This window comes from Rhineura floridana, chromosome 3, assembly GCF_030035675.1.
Source record: "Rhineura floridana isolate rRhiFlo1 chromosome 3, rRhiFlo1.hap2, whole genome shotgun sequence".
Taxonomy (NCBI): domain Eukaryota; kingdom Metazoa; phylum Chordata; class Lepidosauria; order Squamata; family Rhineuridae; genus Rhineura; species Rhineura floridana.
In genome coordinates this window covers 180,031,576-180,049,098 of record NC_084482.1, presented here as the reverse complement: position 1 = coordinate 180,049,098, position 17,523 = coordinate 180,031,576, and the positions used below count along the sequence as shown (strand labels likewise).

The following is a 17,523-nucleotide window of genomic DNA, read 5'->3' as shown; positions in this document are numbered from 1 at the left end:
CCCAGGTTGTGGAATCCCTTGCCCCAAGATTCACTTTGCCATTTTCAATCAATAAAGTTTTTTTCTGTTTAGTCAAGCATATGTCTAGCCTTTTGATTATATTAGTCTCCCATTATAATGTGGTTCTTTATTGGGTTGTCATGATTTTAGCATATTAATGCTGTGCAACAAAATATGTTTATAATGACATTAAGAGGGAACAAAGTTGATATAAAAAGTCTGGATGTGAGTAAAGTGATTGACCTAGACCTACATGAAATTCTTATAAACTGAGCAATGTGGATAACAAGATACTCCTCCCAGGCCTATACCACTTCAGTAAAACATATTAGCAAGTCTTGCTCAGCAGCCATTCCTGGAAAATTCTGATCCCCTTTCTGCAAAACTTGATGACTGACAAAATTACATCAAGGAATACTATTAGCCTGTAATAAGTTAAACGTACATGCAATATGACTAGCTTGACATATCCAATGTTTCAAATTTATTTTATTAACCTTGGTCATAGCAGCTCTGACATATTGTTCTGGTGAAAGCCACTTCTTAAACTGGGAAGCTGCAAAACTAGGGCAGCATTGATAAATAAGAGGTTATTGTTATGGGGAAAACGGATGGCTAGATCCAGTCTTACTGGGTGCCTGACTAGATTGTGTCCATTCCATTTCTGGGCTTGATTAAACTTCCTTCCCCTATGTGAAAGAAAAGGAATAATCATTTCTGACCCAATCATCTAACAGATTTCTAATGCGTCTTTCACATTTTTATTAATTTAGGTCATAGCCACATAAGCAAACAGTAAAGCAATTGTTGGTTTGATCCCCATAGACAACTCATGAAAATTTATTCAATCGTGTATTTAGTTATAACGCTTATGCCCTTGTTTTTTCTCCAAAGACTCTTCTTAGATTCAGCAATATAGCTTCATAATATATTTTCTGGATCCAAGATCAATTAAGACATTGCTTAATTGATAAGCAATGATAGTCAGAAAGTCACTAAAACATATCGAAGAAAGGAAACTGCCTACAAGAGGGAACATAGAAAGCTGCCTTTCACTGAGTCAGGCCATTGGTCCATTTAGCTTAGTATCGTCTTCTGGCAGCAGTTCGCCAGGTTTTGAGACTTTTTCCATGCAGTGCATGTGCTGTTAGCTGACATGATTTGGGAACACAAATACATATACTGCACTAACATGGGATGCGGGGCAAGTCTTCCACTGAACCAAGACATACACATGCAAAGCTATGGGGAGGCTCATACCTCTGAAAGTAATTCTTTGCATCGCCTAAGGGAGTCTTGAGTCTTGCGTCATGCTTTTGTGAAGTAGAATTTAAACAGCAGGATAAAGCAGGATAGGATGTAGTGCGTTCTTCTTTAATCTTACCACTGCAGTCATGTATTTACTTTGTATGGAAATCTTTATTTGATAATAAAAATAGCATTCACAGACGCTTTCCTTCTTAGTAGCTACATCATATACATTGTGTTTTATCCCAAGGAAAGAATCTTATACTGGGTAAAGTCCACATCTACTTATACTAATGTCATGTATAAACCCGATTAAATCAAATAAAGCTATGAACAATGTAGTATTTATATATGCATAGTGTTTTATAAAAAAGATTGGCCCACATACTCTTTTTCATCAACACAGAAGAGAGCATTATGACTATAGCACACTGCAAGAAATGATGACCAAAGAACACCGACTGCATACAAGTGCCTAAGAGTCAAACAGGCAGCCCCCACCACCACCACCACCATGAGGAAAGATATGATATTCAAACGAACAAAAGCTTCAGAGTTACTTATATAGTCTCCTGTTTAAAACAGCTTTACATACCTGATTCAGTTTACATTAAAATATATCCTCATGAATCAATTTGTTCCTTTCCCCCCCAGAAATATAAACACTTAGCACATTCCCCACAGCTAAATTTTGTCATAAAGTCTCTTTTATACAAGAAAAAAGGCAACAGTTTTTGTTTTCAACAGGCTCTATTAATTACAATTTAAACTCTGTACATACAATGATTGGCCATCTTTTCCCCCCCTTTTCTTTACAGTACCATGGCAACAACAGTGATAGACTTGTAATCCTTAATCTGTGTGTATGTGTGTGTGGAAAAGATGGTGAAACAGTACACATGTACACATCAATGCACTGTAAAATAAAAAGCAGCAGTTTTAAACCTTTAGTGGTCCAACAGTAACGGCAAACGTTTTGGCTCAGCTAGGCAGTAATCCATTAATATCTCAAATCAGTACTACAGCAGACTTACCACACAAACTTGCCATTTAAAAAAACCAGAACCTTGTATTTTTTTTCCTGTATTCTTTATAGTCCAAAGTATAGCATATACTATATTTAGGCATTGGAACCTCAAAACCAAGCTTTCCAGCTACTGCTTCTTTTGACAGTCCTTGACACATCGTGTTTTCTTTGCAAATGCACTTTTGTCTCAAGGAAGAGTGAATTGGTAAACGGAAAAGAAAAAGAGAATAATAGAGGCAGCTCCATTTGGCAATAATAGTAATAAAAACATTTAGCCTGAATGGAAGGCATTAAAACTCAGTCTGTGAAAAGAACATTTGTTCCTCAAAATGCATCTTGATTCAGGAACCAAACTTAATATAAACTTCTCTTCAGAGTAGACAAATGATATCATGCAGACTCCAATTTCATCTGCCCAGTCCTACCAGTTGAAGAAGACTCACAGTGGTACTGCAGTTGTGAAATATTGTTAAGTGTTGCAGAAATGAAAAACTTGATGGTTGATCCCATGCATGACAAAGTACAAAATGGCTCCCAGTCCTTGGCCATCTTGCTTCCTTTTAAAGGAGACCCAAAAGTACATATTGTTCATGGAACACACTATAAACGCCTTAACATATTGTGCTGTATGGAACTGTATAAATATCCTTCATCCCAATAGTAGTCTTTTCAAATAGTTCTTAATTTTAGCAATACGTTTATTTGTAAATAAAATAACAAAAACCTCCAACCACAGTAGTTCTCAGTTTTTAATGATAGCCCCCGCTCTTCCTCCAACCCATCCTTTAGAAAATCCCACATACATCATTGCAGTGAATCACAATGAAAGCACATCAGTGTGGTTGATCATAAAACTCTTTACCATTGTTGGCTTGCTCTTCAAGTAACTAGGAAAGGGACAATGCAACAAGAAGTTATCAATGGAAAGATTTATGCTCATTATGGTCACTGATTATGGAAGAACACAACTTTCATAATCCTTGAGGATGAACATTTGGCGATTTTTTTTTAATGAATACATTGGAAAATACTTTAATGCCATCATACACGTACATATTCTCATGATTCAATTTCATCTATATTGTTGCTGTTGGAGGCATTTGATGTGAGGAACCAAAATGGATTTTAGGTTGTTTCCTTTGCTCTTGGGAATTCTGAATGCTAGGAAGGCCACAACTGTGCCCATAAGAACCATTAAATACTGAGGTCAGTACTGCATTCTTTATAGGGTCGCCGTCTTTGCTCAGGTGGGTGCCTATTATTCTTATTAGTGTCATATTTCAGAAGGCGCTCTTCCTTCTCCCTGAAGCCAATTCTGTCATCTCTATTCCTTTTGTCAGGAGACCGCTCTCTCCTCCGTTCTGGGGTCCTCTCCCTTCTCCTGTCAGTTGATTTTGCCCTCCTTTCAGGGGGTGAGTTCTCTCTCTTCCTGTCTGGTGACCTCCGTTGATCCATTAGCCTTTCGAGTGACCGCCTCCTTCTGCTAGGTGAGCCATCCCTCCTGTGAGTTGGTGACCTCTCTCTTCGTCTCTCTGGAGAAAAGTCTCTCCTCTTCTCGTGTCTTTCCCTTCTCTCCAAAGTATTGTCAGCACTCCTAGTACCTTCCCTCCTCTTCTCTGGAGATTTCCGTTTTTGTCCGTTGATCACCACCATCCTCTCTGGTTGCCGGTCTCGCCTTCCTTCTGGTGACCTGTCTTTTTTCCTGCCTGTTATGCTATTGCTGTTTTTAGAAGTTCCATTCCATGTGTGGTGCTCATTGGATTGTCTGCCAAATTCTCTGCTGCCTTTTGGGTCTTTAATATATATCCGCTTGTCTCCATGTTGTGATGATTTGTGAAGATCTGGTGGATAACTGGGCTCCAATAATGAGTGTTGTCTTCTGTCAGATGGCATGTTTTTCATTTCCGATACATTTTGTGAACCTGTGGCTGGACTGTTCCTGTCACTGCTGGGGTCTGAAAAAAAGACAACAAAATGTTTGGTACCAGTCCTTCATTTTAGAGTCTGACACCAGTCATTCATTCCTCAGACTTCATTAGTGACAAAAACAAACAACTGTTAAGCAGTCAGTAGGAGACTAACTGAAGCTTTTGTTAATTTCAGCTGTAACCACAAAGGATGAAAGCTATAGATTAGTATTGCCACTTGTCCTGGCTGCAACCATCTTAGACCAGATTCTGGTCTCCTTTACATTGGTAGTGGAGGGATTTTAAACCTTCTCAGGTATAAATGTTTACATAGGAAGCTGCCTTATAGAAAGTCAGACCACTAATCCATCTAGCTCAGTATTTACATTGACTTGCAGCAGTTCCCCAGGGGTTCAGATACCAGTCTTTCCCTGTGCTGTTTTCAGCCTTACGTGGAGATCCTGGGGATCCTTGGACCTTATGCATGCAAAGCATGTGCTCTACCACTGAACTATGGCCCTTCCCTGCCCCAAGTCCTTTAGAATTAACACCATCATATCCTCCTTTTCCTTTCACTGTTCCAATCTCCAAGTATGAAAAGTATATTTTTTAAAAAATGAGTGTTTAATTTTTTTAAAAAATGGGAGGGAATTGTCTTCTCAGAGAGCAAAGTGTTTATCTTTTATTCATAAGATATTCTTGTATGTGCACAAAAATCTTGTTGCGTGATGTACTGTGGAGATACTGGTTTCATTGGTTTTTAATCTTTACATTATGATCTTTGAGTTCCTATTCTTGGAAACAGAAAGCATACAACGCCAGTAAGTTTCAGTATACTATGGGAGTGTGGTGGGGACAATTTTGGTTTTGCCACAATGATTCAACTTAAATACACACAATGAGAGGCAGCAGGGTGGGGAGTGGGGGGCAGGAAGGACAAGATCTCATCTTTTTAAAGCAATGGAAAGTTGTTTAGATGTGCAGAATGGATCTTTTAGAAATACTAAAATTTCTCCTTCACCACAAATATAGATGATGTAAGCTCTATGACTTTTTAATGGCAATATGAAAAGCAAAACATTGGTGCTAGAGCAAATTTAAAAATTTTATATATCAGTTGCAATGGATGATTATGAATTCCTTATTACAAAAAAGGTCGCTTTGAGAGGTGTGTGGTATTCTTTAAAAAAGAACAAGAAAAACACAACTGTCTTCTATAAGACAATTTTACAGATTTTAAATCAAGAAACTCAACATGTGCCCAACTAAAATGAAAAGCCACCAAATGAGTAAAGCCACCAAATGATTTAGAGTCCAATACTTTTCTCTCTTTCCTCCTGAATGTTAAATAAACTTTGAGATGCAAGCTCTTTTCTTGACCAATTAGCTTAGTTTTGGTTTTGTGCAGGCCATTATTTTGATGATTTCTTGATAGAAACTATGTACAAGCTTCATCTTATTAACTGGCTTTCAAAATGGAGGATCAAGTTCTTTTCTTCCATTGATGCCAAGTAACTTTGGTATCTTGTGGTCTGTTGTAAGAGACCATGTTGTGCAGTGTACTTACAATTGAAGGAACTGCAGGTTGCTCAGAATGAATTGCCATATATACAGAAGTATAGCAAAGCGGAAAGCAATGTGAGAGAATTAGGCCACAGCACAGAAACACCTAGTATTGATTTTAGCTACAAACCGTAGTTTGATTATGGCCCATAAGGTAGAAGCAAGACTCCCCGAGCTTGTCATTTCTCATACATGCAGCGATATTAGGAGGTATCATCGCTGAGGAAGGAAGAGACCGGCACCAAGAAAAGTAGGAGAAAGAGAAAGAGAAAAGTAGAATGTTTAGATACCCTATAATAAAGAGGAAAGAAAAAATAATCTTCATTTATTTTAATCTTGGAATAAAGAAAAGTTTATTTTTTCCAGTCAGGATTGTCTAGGCATCACCCAGATATAAGGCTGCAGAGACAGCAGTTGTTAAAGCGACATATTATAATTAAACATTTTAAAAAGGTGATTAGGTAACCCAGACAACTAAAGCATCCATTCTGAGAGAGAGAGAGAGAGAGAGAGAGAGAGAGAGAGAGAGAGAGAAAGAAGGGAGACATAATTGGAACAGTGAGAGAGAATGTTAGAGGAAAAACAGTTAACAATCAGCGACAAAAAGAAGCCCACTAATGATCACAATGTTAAAAATAAGTACAAAACTCATTACAAAAATATACAGCCTCGTTAGAGAAGCATGTTCCAATCAAGTCAGAAAAATATTGGAGCCTAACATTATTTTCTGAAGCAACTTGTTAGTGACTGCAGTGGACAGTACTGTGGGAGCTAAGCCCCCGAAAGTTACAGGCATATTGCAGCAGCAGCACAGTCCCTTTCTTGAAAATGGAATTTGTTATGTTTTTAGAAATTGTTACTTGCAGCCAAAACATAAAATAAGGAAAGGAAAAGAAACTTCCCCATCCCATGCCCTGGTGTTGGATTTTCATCCTTAGTGCAACAGACATTCTTGAAGATGTGAAGCACTTTTTTAAACAAAACAAACAAAAACCAGGATATATTTATGATGTTTAGCATATGATACAATACTTTACAGCCAAAAGAGCATAGGAAAGGACAGCGTAGAAAGAACATTACACAACTTTAGTCCTGGTGAAAGATGACCAACAGAGAGGTTTGTACAAGAGAATTGCAAACACAAGAGCTTTGATTCATTAAATAGTATAAATGGATTTAACTCTATAGGGTGGAATTGGTCAGACAGCTCACATTGCAGACAGATGAGTGCAAGGTATTGAGCTTGTCATATGAAAAAAGACAATGAGTCTATCTGTGATCAATTCACACTTTTAAACAAAAAATTAGGGATCGGAGTGTGAGGTGTTTAGTAATCATCACCAGCACAGCTTGGGATAAAGCACTCAAATCAACTGTGTCTACAAGCAGTCTTACAGCTTCTTCTTACATCTCTTGAGAAAACATTTCCCATCCCAGCACCTGCTACACTGCTCCTTCACTTCAAGAAAGTGCCTGGCTGCCTCTGACAGAACAGTAGAAAGAACTCACATGTGTTCCTTTAGGGTGAATTTTCATAATGTTAAAGTCAACATGTTAGTTTGACTTTTTGAGGATGATTGTGTGTCTAGAACAAGCTTTGTAAGCGGTGTAATATGGGCCTAGATCAGCCTCCCCTAACCTACAGATGCTGTTGAGTTCCAGCTCCCATCAGTCCCAGACCTGTAAAGCCAATCATCAGGGATGATGGAAGTTCTAGTCTAATCATATTTGGAAGACACCAGGCTGAGAAAGGGTGGCCTAGATCGTAAGTCCTGAATCCCCAAATTCAGCTTTGCAAGACAAACTGAATTGACATCTGGACACATAACTTAACCATTTGTAAGATCAGTTCAATTTGACGCCAATCTACTAAAACACAAAACAAACAAAACACCTTGTGATGATTCTATATGTAAAAAAGTATGTGTAAGGATTCACCCTTAAAATGTGAAACACTCCCATCCTTTCACAGCCTTGTGGCAACAAACCAACCTCTCCTCCATTCAGTTTGTGGAGAAGAAAAGTAACCTGATTGGGACTTATTTCCCACAATGGGATAAAAGGAATATAATTTATTGATATATTATTATCCCAAATATGGGGAGCATAAAGGTCATCTGTCCATGTATGTGCTTATAACTCATAACTGGTTAGAAACCAGTTATAGCTGGGAAAAGCCCTACACCTAGGGCATACCTTTGAATAATTATCTCAAATAAATAAGACATCATCATATTATATTATATACAGTTTTAAGCCACCAAAACCCTCTACCTAGGAAACTCAAATACAGTGGTGTAAAAGAGGGTATTTAAAAGTTGACCTTATTTATTATCTTGGCAAGAAAATCAGATGTGATCTCCCCAGACATGACAAAACACTGAGAATGGCAATCTGAATTTGTTCATAGCTTACACAGTTGTGAACGAACAGACGTTAAGGGAGGTGGCAAGAGAGGAGTCCAAGTGTATATATATTTTATATTGCATACTTTTAAAAAATAAATTTATAAATATTTACATAAATATAAGGGGACAGTAAAAGCCCAGACACCATCTTGGAATTCATGCCTACGGTTACAGACAACAGCCAAGGACAAAAGCCAAACAAAGGCTACAGCTTCAGAAGTATAATACAGGATTCCCATTTCTGCACTGATCAGAAGACGAGAGAACAATTCATCCGCTGAGAAAGAGTTTGGCACAGTTCAATAAACATTCCTTGTTTGGTTGGAAAGGATAGTAGGGGTTTTTTTTTGTCTCTATGCTTTTGCCCTCTCTGATCACCAAAAATACAGCTTTGAAGATGATCTTGCCTGTACACTGTGCCCCCACAAAAGTCCATAGTAGCAAGTAAAGGATGAATGTGTAGAGAAAGTGAGGCAATTAATCACTTGTTGCCAAGGTTGGTAAGACACTGGTGAAAAAAAAGAGAAAAAGAGAGGGGGGGGGAAGAAACGAATCCCCGCTTCAGATCTTGAGACATATCATTCACGGTGTGATGCCAGGAGGAAGAAAAGGAATGTTTTCATAGTTTGACCCACCATATTCTGGTACAGAGCCATCTCCACGTTTGAGAAACAGGAGAACTTTGCGGCCACCATTTTTAATTAGTTCTATGGCTCGGGCATGCTTCATGTTCTTTGTAGTTTCTCCATTGATCTCCAGGATCTCATCACCAATCTGCCATAATAAAATATTCCATCATTAAAGAAAAGTGTTAGAAGGAAAGCAATATGTAACCAGATGAGAGAACTGAACTAGGTTCAGCAAGACCCATGGACTGAACTGTGGGCCCAGCTTTAAACCATGCTAATGCACTTTAAAATTATTTCAGTTATATACACACACAAACCAAACAGAGCTGGTTCAAAAGGTTCAGACAGGAATGTCACTGGTACCACCACATGGCTTTACCACCTCAAATTTCACATGGGAAAACTCTTGTTTGAACTGTCTCAATGTCAAAATGCCAGGAATCATTTTGCAAGAGTATTTGGGGAGTACAGAGCACAGAATGTTGTGTTTTACAGAGCCCCAAGGAAGATGTTATTCAAAATGCATTGGGCCTGTAATAATATTTTGTGCACAGAGAGGCTTTCCTCCTGGCTTCTGCATTGGTGCCTTCCAGGAGCGGTCCCTGTGATGCTGCAGCCACTCTCCTGGCACCGATATTGCTGCCACTTACCTGGATGGTGCAAGGGCAGGGGCAGGGCAGAAAGATCTGTGCTCCATGGGCACAGCAGTGGAGCCAATCCGGCACTCCCTCTGGTGGCTGGTGAGCCCGACATTGCCACCAATCTGTCCCCATGCCATCCAGGTAAGCAGCAGTGCCACTAGCGTCAGGAGGACATCTACAAGGCACTACTCCACCATGTCATCTGCTCCTGGTACCTTCTCTTCCCTTCTTCTATGTTTCTTGGCTCAAGACTATGCAAGTCCAGGGATTGTCTGGGGAACTTATTCTACTACACCATAGGTTTTTGAGACCCCTTTTTTATAAATATTGAGCCCCAGCACATTGCTGGCAAATTCCATGAGCAGAATTTTGGGAGTGCTCCCAATGGAGTGAAAAAACCTGTATTCGGTTTGTGTGCACTTAAAAGGTTCTCTGCTTCCTGGTGCAGAGTCTTTCACTCCAAAGCACAGCACTGCTTTCACTGTACATACGAGTGCTATTTAAACAAAGGATCGTTTTGTAGAGATGTAAATGCCCATTCTGTAATTGGCAATATAGGATGTTTATCTCAGGGTTTGAGCTGATCATTTAAACTAGAGATCACTGTACCTAAAGATCAACGTCCTCCCCCACCCCGCACACACACACTCTTGCCTTTCCAAACAGAGCAAGAAAAAAAGCAGGAAACTGAAGGTAGAGATACTGATTTTCAAAACAGATCTAGTGAAAACTGCATGTCATTTTTACAGACATACCCTCATTTTTCCACATCTCTCAGCAGGACCATCCTCTGCTAACCGCAACACATAGAGATCCATGTTATATTCCCGGCCCCCTCGCAGACTAAAGCCAAACCCTTTGGCTCCTCTTTCAAGCTCAACCGTGTAAAAATCCTGATCAGGCTAGAGGAAAGTAATAAGAAGCAGTCTGCATCCAATTCAAAAGAGATTACAATTTTTTATTTTAATAATAATAATAATAATAATAACAACAAGAAGAAGAAGTAGTAGTTAGTAGGAACAATACATTAAATCAGGTTTGTTTTCAAAAACCTAACTGCTCAATGTCCCAACTTGGGGTCCCAAATTGAGAACAAATGACCTTTCTTCATTAATCTCATTCTATATACTGAAGTTAACTACATGGTCATTACTTAATTTTAATTGCCAGGTGATCATCTGCACCAGGTATGGGGAACTTTTGGTCCTCCATATGTTGCTGAACTACAGCCATTGGCCATGCTTGCTGGAGTTGATGGGAGTTACACTTCAGCAACATCTGGAGGGCTAAAGGTTCCTCACTCCTGCATATAGAATCAATGGTTCCTGGTGTAGAGTCTGCACTAGGAGTCCTGGTGGAACAATACAGATATTCCTGTTTTATAATTATTATTCTTTTATATAGCATATTGACAAAGAGATATCAAAGGCACAGAAAATGGCCTCTGCCTTTATCCTTTCCATATTGTAAACTAGTATTCAACAGGCAAGAATTGCTGCAGTTTCTATGGTAATTGGCAGTAGGAGAGGTAACAGATACGTGAGGTGATGACAGTCAATGAAACAGGCACAAAGCCACCTACAGCACAGATAACTGGAGAGCCACTTTGTGGGATATTTTTTTATGCTGCATTTTTACTTTCTCAATGTATAGTTTGGAACAATTTCACCTTGGCAAAAGTGAAGCAAAATGGTCTTGCAAACAAACCATAATATGAATAATATCACAGAACATTAGCAGCTTTTCTTTTAACGTTTAGAAAGCTTTGTCTGCTACAAATACGACTCTACTACAAATATGTTGGGACATCATTAGTGTATTTGAATTCATTAATCAGTGGTTTGTATTTTTCAGTCAAGTTAAACGGAGATAAGAAGTAAGGCAGGGGTGGGAAAACGGTGCAGCCTTCTAGACACTGCTTGACTACAACTCACATCAAGCCTGACCATTGGCCATGCTGGTTGGGGCTGATGGAGTCCAACAACATCTGGAGGGTCATAGGTTCCCAAGCCCTGAAGTAGGGCCTGCACAGAACAAATTTCTCACAGGCTGTCAAGGGACAACCAATGAGCTAAAATGGTGGGCAGCATAGATGAAGCAAATTGGATAAGCATGCCTTACCTGTGAGGCTGTGGGTGGTTTGAAATCGAATTGGGACTCCTGCTTTGATTTTGTGTTGTTCCTGTTCAAATTTACAAGGAATTATGTGGGAGCGGAGTAGAGAGGAAGAGAGAAAATTATCAGTTTTATGGGAACGATGATGCACGGGATGCAAACAGGGAAACATAACTTCAACACAGTTTCAAAAATGAACATTAAGCTGACCTGGTCTCCTGTGGCATTTGTTGAGGAGTATGTGTGGTTGTAATTGTAGCAATTTTTTCCGCGTTGGTCAATAAAGTTGCATTGGAGGATTCTGCAAAATAAAACAATGCTCTTTGTAAGGCAGACTAGTCCTTAAGGCAGATAAAGCAGTATCCTGATACTGATTCATACAAAGCTTCACTTCAGCCAAAGTAACCCATTCAAAGCTATCAAATACATTTTTAGACAACAGATTGTCCAAAAGAGATTTGTATTAGCTCACATTTCATTATGTTTCCTATTGAGTATTTATAACACCACACCGGTGAAGAGATTGCTTTCAAAGCCGTAATACATGCATAAGGGGAAAGAAAACATAAGTGTATCTATGAAAATAATGTGGTATTTCTTCTTCTTTTATCATAGCTGTGTACACGTAATTGCATGGAACAACAATTCTAGTACTAAGGACAGCGTGTCTGGGTTTGTTTTTTTACTTTAATTCCACTCTGTTGTTTGGGGGGGGGTTGCTCTGTATTCCTGTTATCTTTATAATTCAGTTTGCCTCACAAGGTATCCACACTAATTTTCATTGTTCTTTTAATGAGAAATTATAGACCTCATGGTTGCAAGGAGATATATGTGTGTGCATGTGTCATTCTGATAGATCAAAAGACACTTCATTTTCACTTTTTGACTCATGATTTACAAAGAAACATTGAGCAGTATCAGCATGTTTAGCTTTCTGCTGGCTTGATGATACAGCTGGTGAAAGAGACTTGTTACACTTCATAAGACGTTGTTTTCCGAAAACAAGGAAGCTGATCCCAATAAAGGTTGAGACAAACACTCTGTATTTTCAACATTCACTTCAAAAGTAGCAACACACATGCACACAGCCAAGTTGTTGAAAAAATACCTTGCCAAACATTCACAGTTTCAATACTGTTTGCTAACTTTTTCTTGCCATCATTTCCCTTCTTCTTTCCCCTCACTGCCTTTGATCTCATTTGCCCACACTGCCATTTAACCCAAACACGTGAAGTAACATTGTTGTGTCTTTGATAAAATCACATAGGGGACTGAGGGCAATCTAACTGAGTCGCAGTAATGGTAAAGGATTCCAATGAACAATGAGGGTACACAGAATAAGAAAATGTGTTTTATTCTTAACTTCTAAAGCAGGGGTGGCTAATCTTTTTTGGCCCAAGGGCTAGTTTTTTGTTAGCCAACCCTTCAAGGGCATGGCTAAAGTCACACACACAGAAATGCAGGCACACTCATTCACACATGCATAGAGAGAGACAGGCAGGTAGATACACTCACATACATACACACGGACTTGTTCTTCTGCTGTCAGGAGTGGAGGAGCCATCGCAACAAAGAGTGAGGAGGAGCACTCGGGAAACAGGAAGAAGCACTAAGACACCAGGAAGAAGACCTTTCAGAGCACTTAGGCTTCCTTGCAATGACACTGTGCAAGAGAGAGAAGAGGCACCTTTGCAAGAGGAAGAGGTGCTGCCAATTTTGCCTGGAGCTTGGCAGGCTTAATCTGGCTCACCCTTGTTTCACAGTACATAATGAAATGATGTTTTTGATGAGGTGCACCTGGCGCCAACACTGTTATCTTTTCGGCGCCAGGTCAAGACTTTCCTCTTCTCCCAGGCATTTTAGCATGTGTTTTTAAATTGCTTTTCAAAACTGTGTTTTTAAAATTTGTATATTTGTTTTTAATGCTTTTAATTTAATTGCTTCAGCTATGGGGCGGTATATAAATGTAACAAAATCATCATCATCATCATCATCATCATCTGAAATTTCAAGATGGTTCCTCACTTCATGACTGCAACCTCATTTGCATGTATGGTAAGACAATCAGAAATACAACACAAACAGAGAGAAATGGCACCATGAACACAATGCTTTTCAATTAGGCCATTCACAGATTCAGCTGCTGGTCATTACCTAAAGAAATAAAATGAATTATGTAACTGTTTCAACTAGCCCTCAGTAAATTCACAGGCATTTTTAATAGGTCAACAATTGAGTGTTCTTGTAAGAATTCTCTACGATCTAAATCATACCACTGTTAATTTATTTTATCTTGAGCAAACGTTTTTTAAATCTGGAGGGCAGAATTCTTGATTATTTGTGAACAAATTGAGGGAATAAAAGGAGAAAACAAAGGTCCATTTTTTTACGCAGGAGGTCAGAACTATGATCCTGTTCTGGCTTCTAACAGCTTTGCTCAATACTCGTTTTAATATGTTTTTAAAGATGTTTTGTTTTAATGTATTTTAAACTCTTTTGTTTTTAAGATGTTTTTAAGTACTTTTAGTATTCTTGTTTGCTGCTCTGGCCTCCTTCTGGGAGGAAGGGTGGGATATAAATTAAACAAACAAAGTGTGGTTCAAGCCTCAATTGCCACAGCGGTACAAAAATGCTACAGAAGCACTCACACAGGGTTTTTTAATATGCTGTGCAATTGTAGCATCCTACACATCCATATTTCTACTAATTGCATCCCCAAGAATCTATTAAAATAATAGTCAGCATAAGCTCGCCTTGGTACTGAACAAATCCTTTGGTCTATATAGCCCGGGGTTGTCTGCTCCAGCCATTAGTGACTCTCTATGGCTTTGGGCAGAGCTCTTTCACAGCCTTGTTACCTGGGAAAAGCAGATACTCTACCAATCCATATACATGGTTCAAATATGGAACCAGGCATTGGTCTTGTAGGCAAGTGAGTATACTGGGAAGTTGAGAACAGCAACTGTTCTCATGTTAATCTTGGGTCCTGTCTACTATTAAGACTCACATTTGAAACCATGCAGATGATATCAAAAGAAAGATCTGAAGGAAATAGTCCAAGGTCTGTCCAACATGTCATGGGGGATCTGAGCTAGCTATATTAATTACAGAAAAATATGGGCATTGGTTTGTATTCTAAGGTAAGTTAACTTAAGGATGCTCACAGAAGCAAAGTGTCCTGATTCCTCCGCCTCCCAAATAATCTCCCAAATAATCTCCCAAATAAACAAGAGGATGTTATTGTTCAGTTTCATATTAATGGGCTGGATTGATTGACCTATAAAGCACTCAGGTGTCCCTTGTGTTCTGCAGCAATCTCCAAGAGCATTCTCTCCACTATCAGTGTTCATGCATCAAGATAAGTAGCAACACACACAAAGTGGCTGAAATACAGTCCAGAAGCAGTGAACACCAATCTACATGCCCAAGAAAACCATGTCTTGAATAAGAAATTATACAGAAAACACATTGAGAGGGTTAATATGACAAGAGGTTTAACAGCTTTTGAAGTTATTACTTTCCAGACAATAACAAGGTTTACTAAGATTTATAGGATTTTACTTGGAGAGCACCCTGATACAACAAATATAATAACACACAACTAGGAGAGATAGTTTAATGTCACTGTTGCTGATGAATAATAGCGATTTGTATGTGACACAGCTATGAAAAATATAATTAAGGTAAGCTTGAGAAAAAGCTTTATCAAATTACACAGATTAGCAAAAATGTTTCCAACAATGCTGGATCAATACAAGTCTGTACTGATTCCGATGCAACAAAAAATTCCCAAATTTTCCACATAGCTGGTGAAACTGTGTTATGAGTAAGGATTTTTGAAAGAAAATCAATGAAAAAAATTAAGAAATGGCAGGTGCCAATTTCCATCTATACCCCTTAACAATGCTATTAGGTAATACCAAACACCGAGTACCACAAAGGTTGTTTGTTTTGGTTTTGCACATGTTGGTAACTGCTAGCGTTCTAGTAGCAAAAATGTGGAAAACAGATACGGTACAGTATTAACAAACCCTTAGAAGTGAAAAGTTGGGAAATATTTTTTTTTTAAAATAAAACAAGATATAAGCAGTTGTGGAAGGGAAGCCTCCATTCAGGGAATATTTTTTAGAGAACATTTATTACCTTTTTTGCTGCACAAATAGATGTAAAACAAATGAGGCAGTAATTATGGATGTATTGAGTATGACTTAATTTAAGATGTTTTATGACTATTGTTTCTGGTGGCACTGGAAAATCAAATAAAAAGGAAATATGAAAATATACAAGGAAAAAACATGTCACCACAGACTGACCCATGCAGATTTAATAATGTAGCACATGATTGACAGTCGCCATTCATAATATATGACCTAGCCTGATAAATCTGGCCAGTGGTCCATCTAGTTCAGCATCCTGCTTCCCACAGTGCCTAACCAGATGCACTTGGGAAGCCCCCAAGTAGAGCATGAAGGCAAGGGCCCTCTCCCACTGGTATTCAGAAGCATGCTGCTTCTGACTGTGGAAGCAGAGCATAGCCATCATGGCTAGTAGCCATTGATAGCCATATCCTCCATGTATTTGTCTAATCCTCTTTTAAAGGCATCCAAGTCGGTGGCCATCACTGCCTCTTGTGGGAATGAATTCCAGTTTATGTGCTGTGTGAAGAAGGACTTTCTTTTGTCTGTCCTGAATCTTCCAACATTCAGCTTCATTGGATGTCACTGAGTTCTAGTGTTATGAGAGAGGGAAATTCAACTTTGTCCACCTATCTGGAAAGGTATGTGCAGACAGAACTGTGATTCCCCTACAGTAGTAGTCTTCAACTGGTCTAGACTAGAGACCCACTTCTGACTTGCAACCTGCAACATGGGTTCCACTTTTACATTTGATGTATACTTAATAATACACATCATGGGTGGTATTCAACTAACCTGACCCATCAATGCAAGGATTTCTCCTTGCGCTATGGGACTTTCCCTCCCTCTCCTCCCTTGCGTGTACCCACACCCTCTTCAAATCTGCTCTTGAGGCTTAGGGAAACCCCTAGAATAGCTTTGGGGGGGGAGAGAGGGGATGTCCCATGGTGCAAGCAGAAATTCTTACGCTGATGGGACTGTATCTTAGCATTATGTTAGAATTACTACCAAATGAAAGCCAGTCATTTTTACACTAGTGGTTAGAGTGCTGGACTACGACCTGGGAGACCAGGGTTTGAATCCCCACACAGCCATGAAGTACACTGGGTGACCTTGGGCCAGTCACTGCCTCTCAGCCTCAGAGGAAGGCGATAGTAAACCACCTCTGAATACCACTTACCATGAAAACCCTATTCATCGGGATCGACTTGAAGGTAGTCCATTTCCATTTTCAGCCCAAACGTCAAGAAATGATTGAACACAAGTGATTATTTAAAATAAGACTTACTCATAATTTAAGTGGGAAACCTGGGCATGTTTGTTCTTCCAGATATTGAGTGATATTAGAAAAGGCTAACTTGCAACTCATTTCCTACAGCTAAACTGTTTTTTTGTCTTGTTTTGAAGGTTGGAAATTTACCCCGCCACACACAGAGAGAGCTCAGCACAGCATTTTCCCTTTGTAGCTCAGTAGAACATGAGCTAAAAAGCAAAGTGCCATTGTGTGCAGCTGGCTGAAGGGGGCACATGGTTTGAATAGATGGGAGGAGGGAATATATGAAGCAGGGAGGAGGCAATGAAAGTAGGGCCACGTGAGGCATTAGGAGCTTGGCAACTGTACAGAGCGACCTGTAAACGAATCCCCCTCCCTGCCCAGCAAGGAACTTTCCTCTGACACAGCCCTATTCCAGGTTGCAGGGAGTGGGGTAAGGATGATGTGGCATCCTTGCTCCCTCCAACTCTCACCTTCTGGAGCCACCACTCTCCTGCCATACTTCCTGGGCCCCACCTGCTGCCATGATGGCAACTGCTGGGCAACCTAGCTACCCTACTACAGCTGACATTTTTG

General features: G+C 39.4%; 1 protein-coding gene across 21 annotated transcripts in view; it reads right to left on the bottom strand.

Moving 5' to 3' along the window:
- Positions 1-1,590: 1,590 nt before the first annotated feature.
- MAGI1 (membrane associated guanylate kinase, WW and PDZ domain containing 1) overlaps positions 1,591-17,523 on the bottom strand; it is a 732,128-nt gene continuing 716,195 nt past the window's right edge. For 17 of the 21 annotated variants that reach the window (XM_061618702.1, XM_061618701.1, XM_061618705.1 and 14 more), the window contains 5 exons: positions 11,749-11,839; positions 11,545-11,605; positions 10,179-10,325; positions 8,789-8,927; positions 1,591-4,230 (listed from right to left, as the gene is read on the bottom strand). In XM_061618702.1, the coding sequence (XP_061474686.1) occupies positions 3,470-4,230; positions 8,789-8,927; positions 10,179-10,325; positions 11,545-11,605; positions 11,749-11,839 (1,199 nt within the window). In that variant the 3' untranslated portion in view covers positions 1,591-3,469. Of the gene's footprint in view, positions 4,231-5,875; positions 5,965-8,788; positions 8,928-10,178; positions 10,326-11,544; positions 11,606-11,748; positions 11,840-17,523 lie in introns of all 21 variants that reach the window. The other 4 variants (XM_061618714.1, XM_061618715.1, XM_061618723.1 and 1 more) reach the window with 1 other exon arrangement.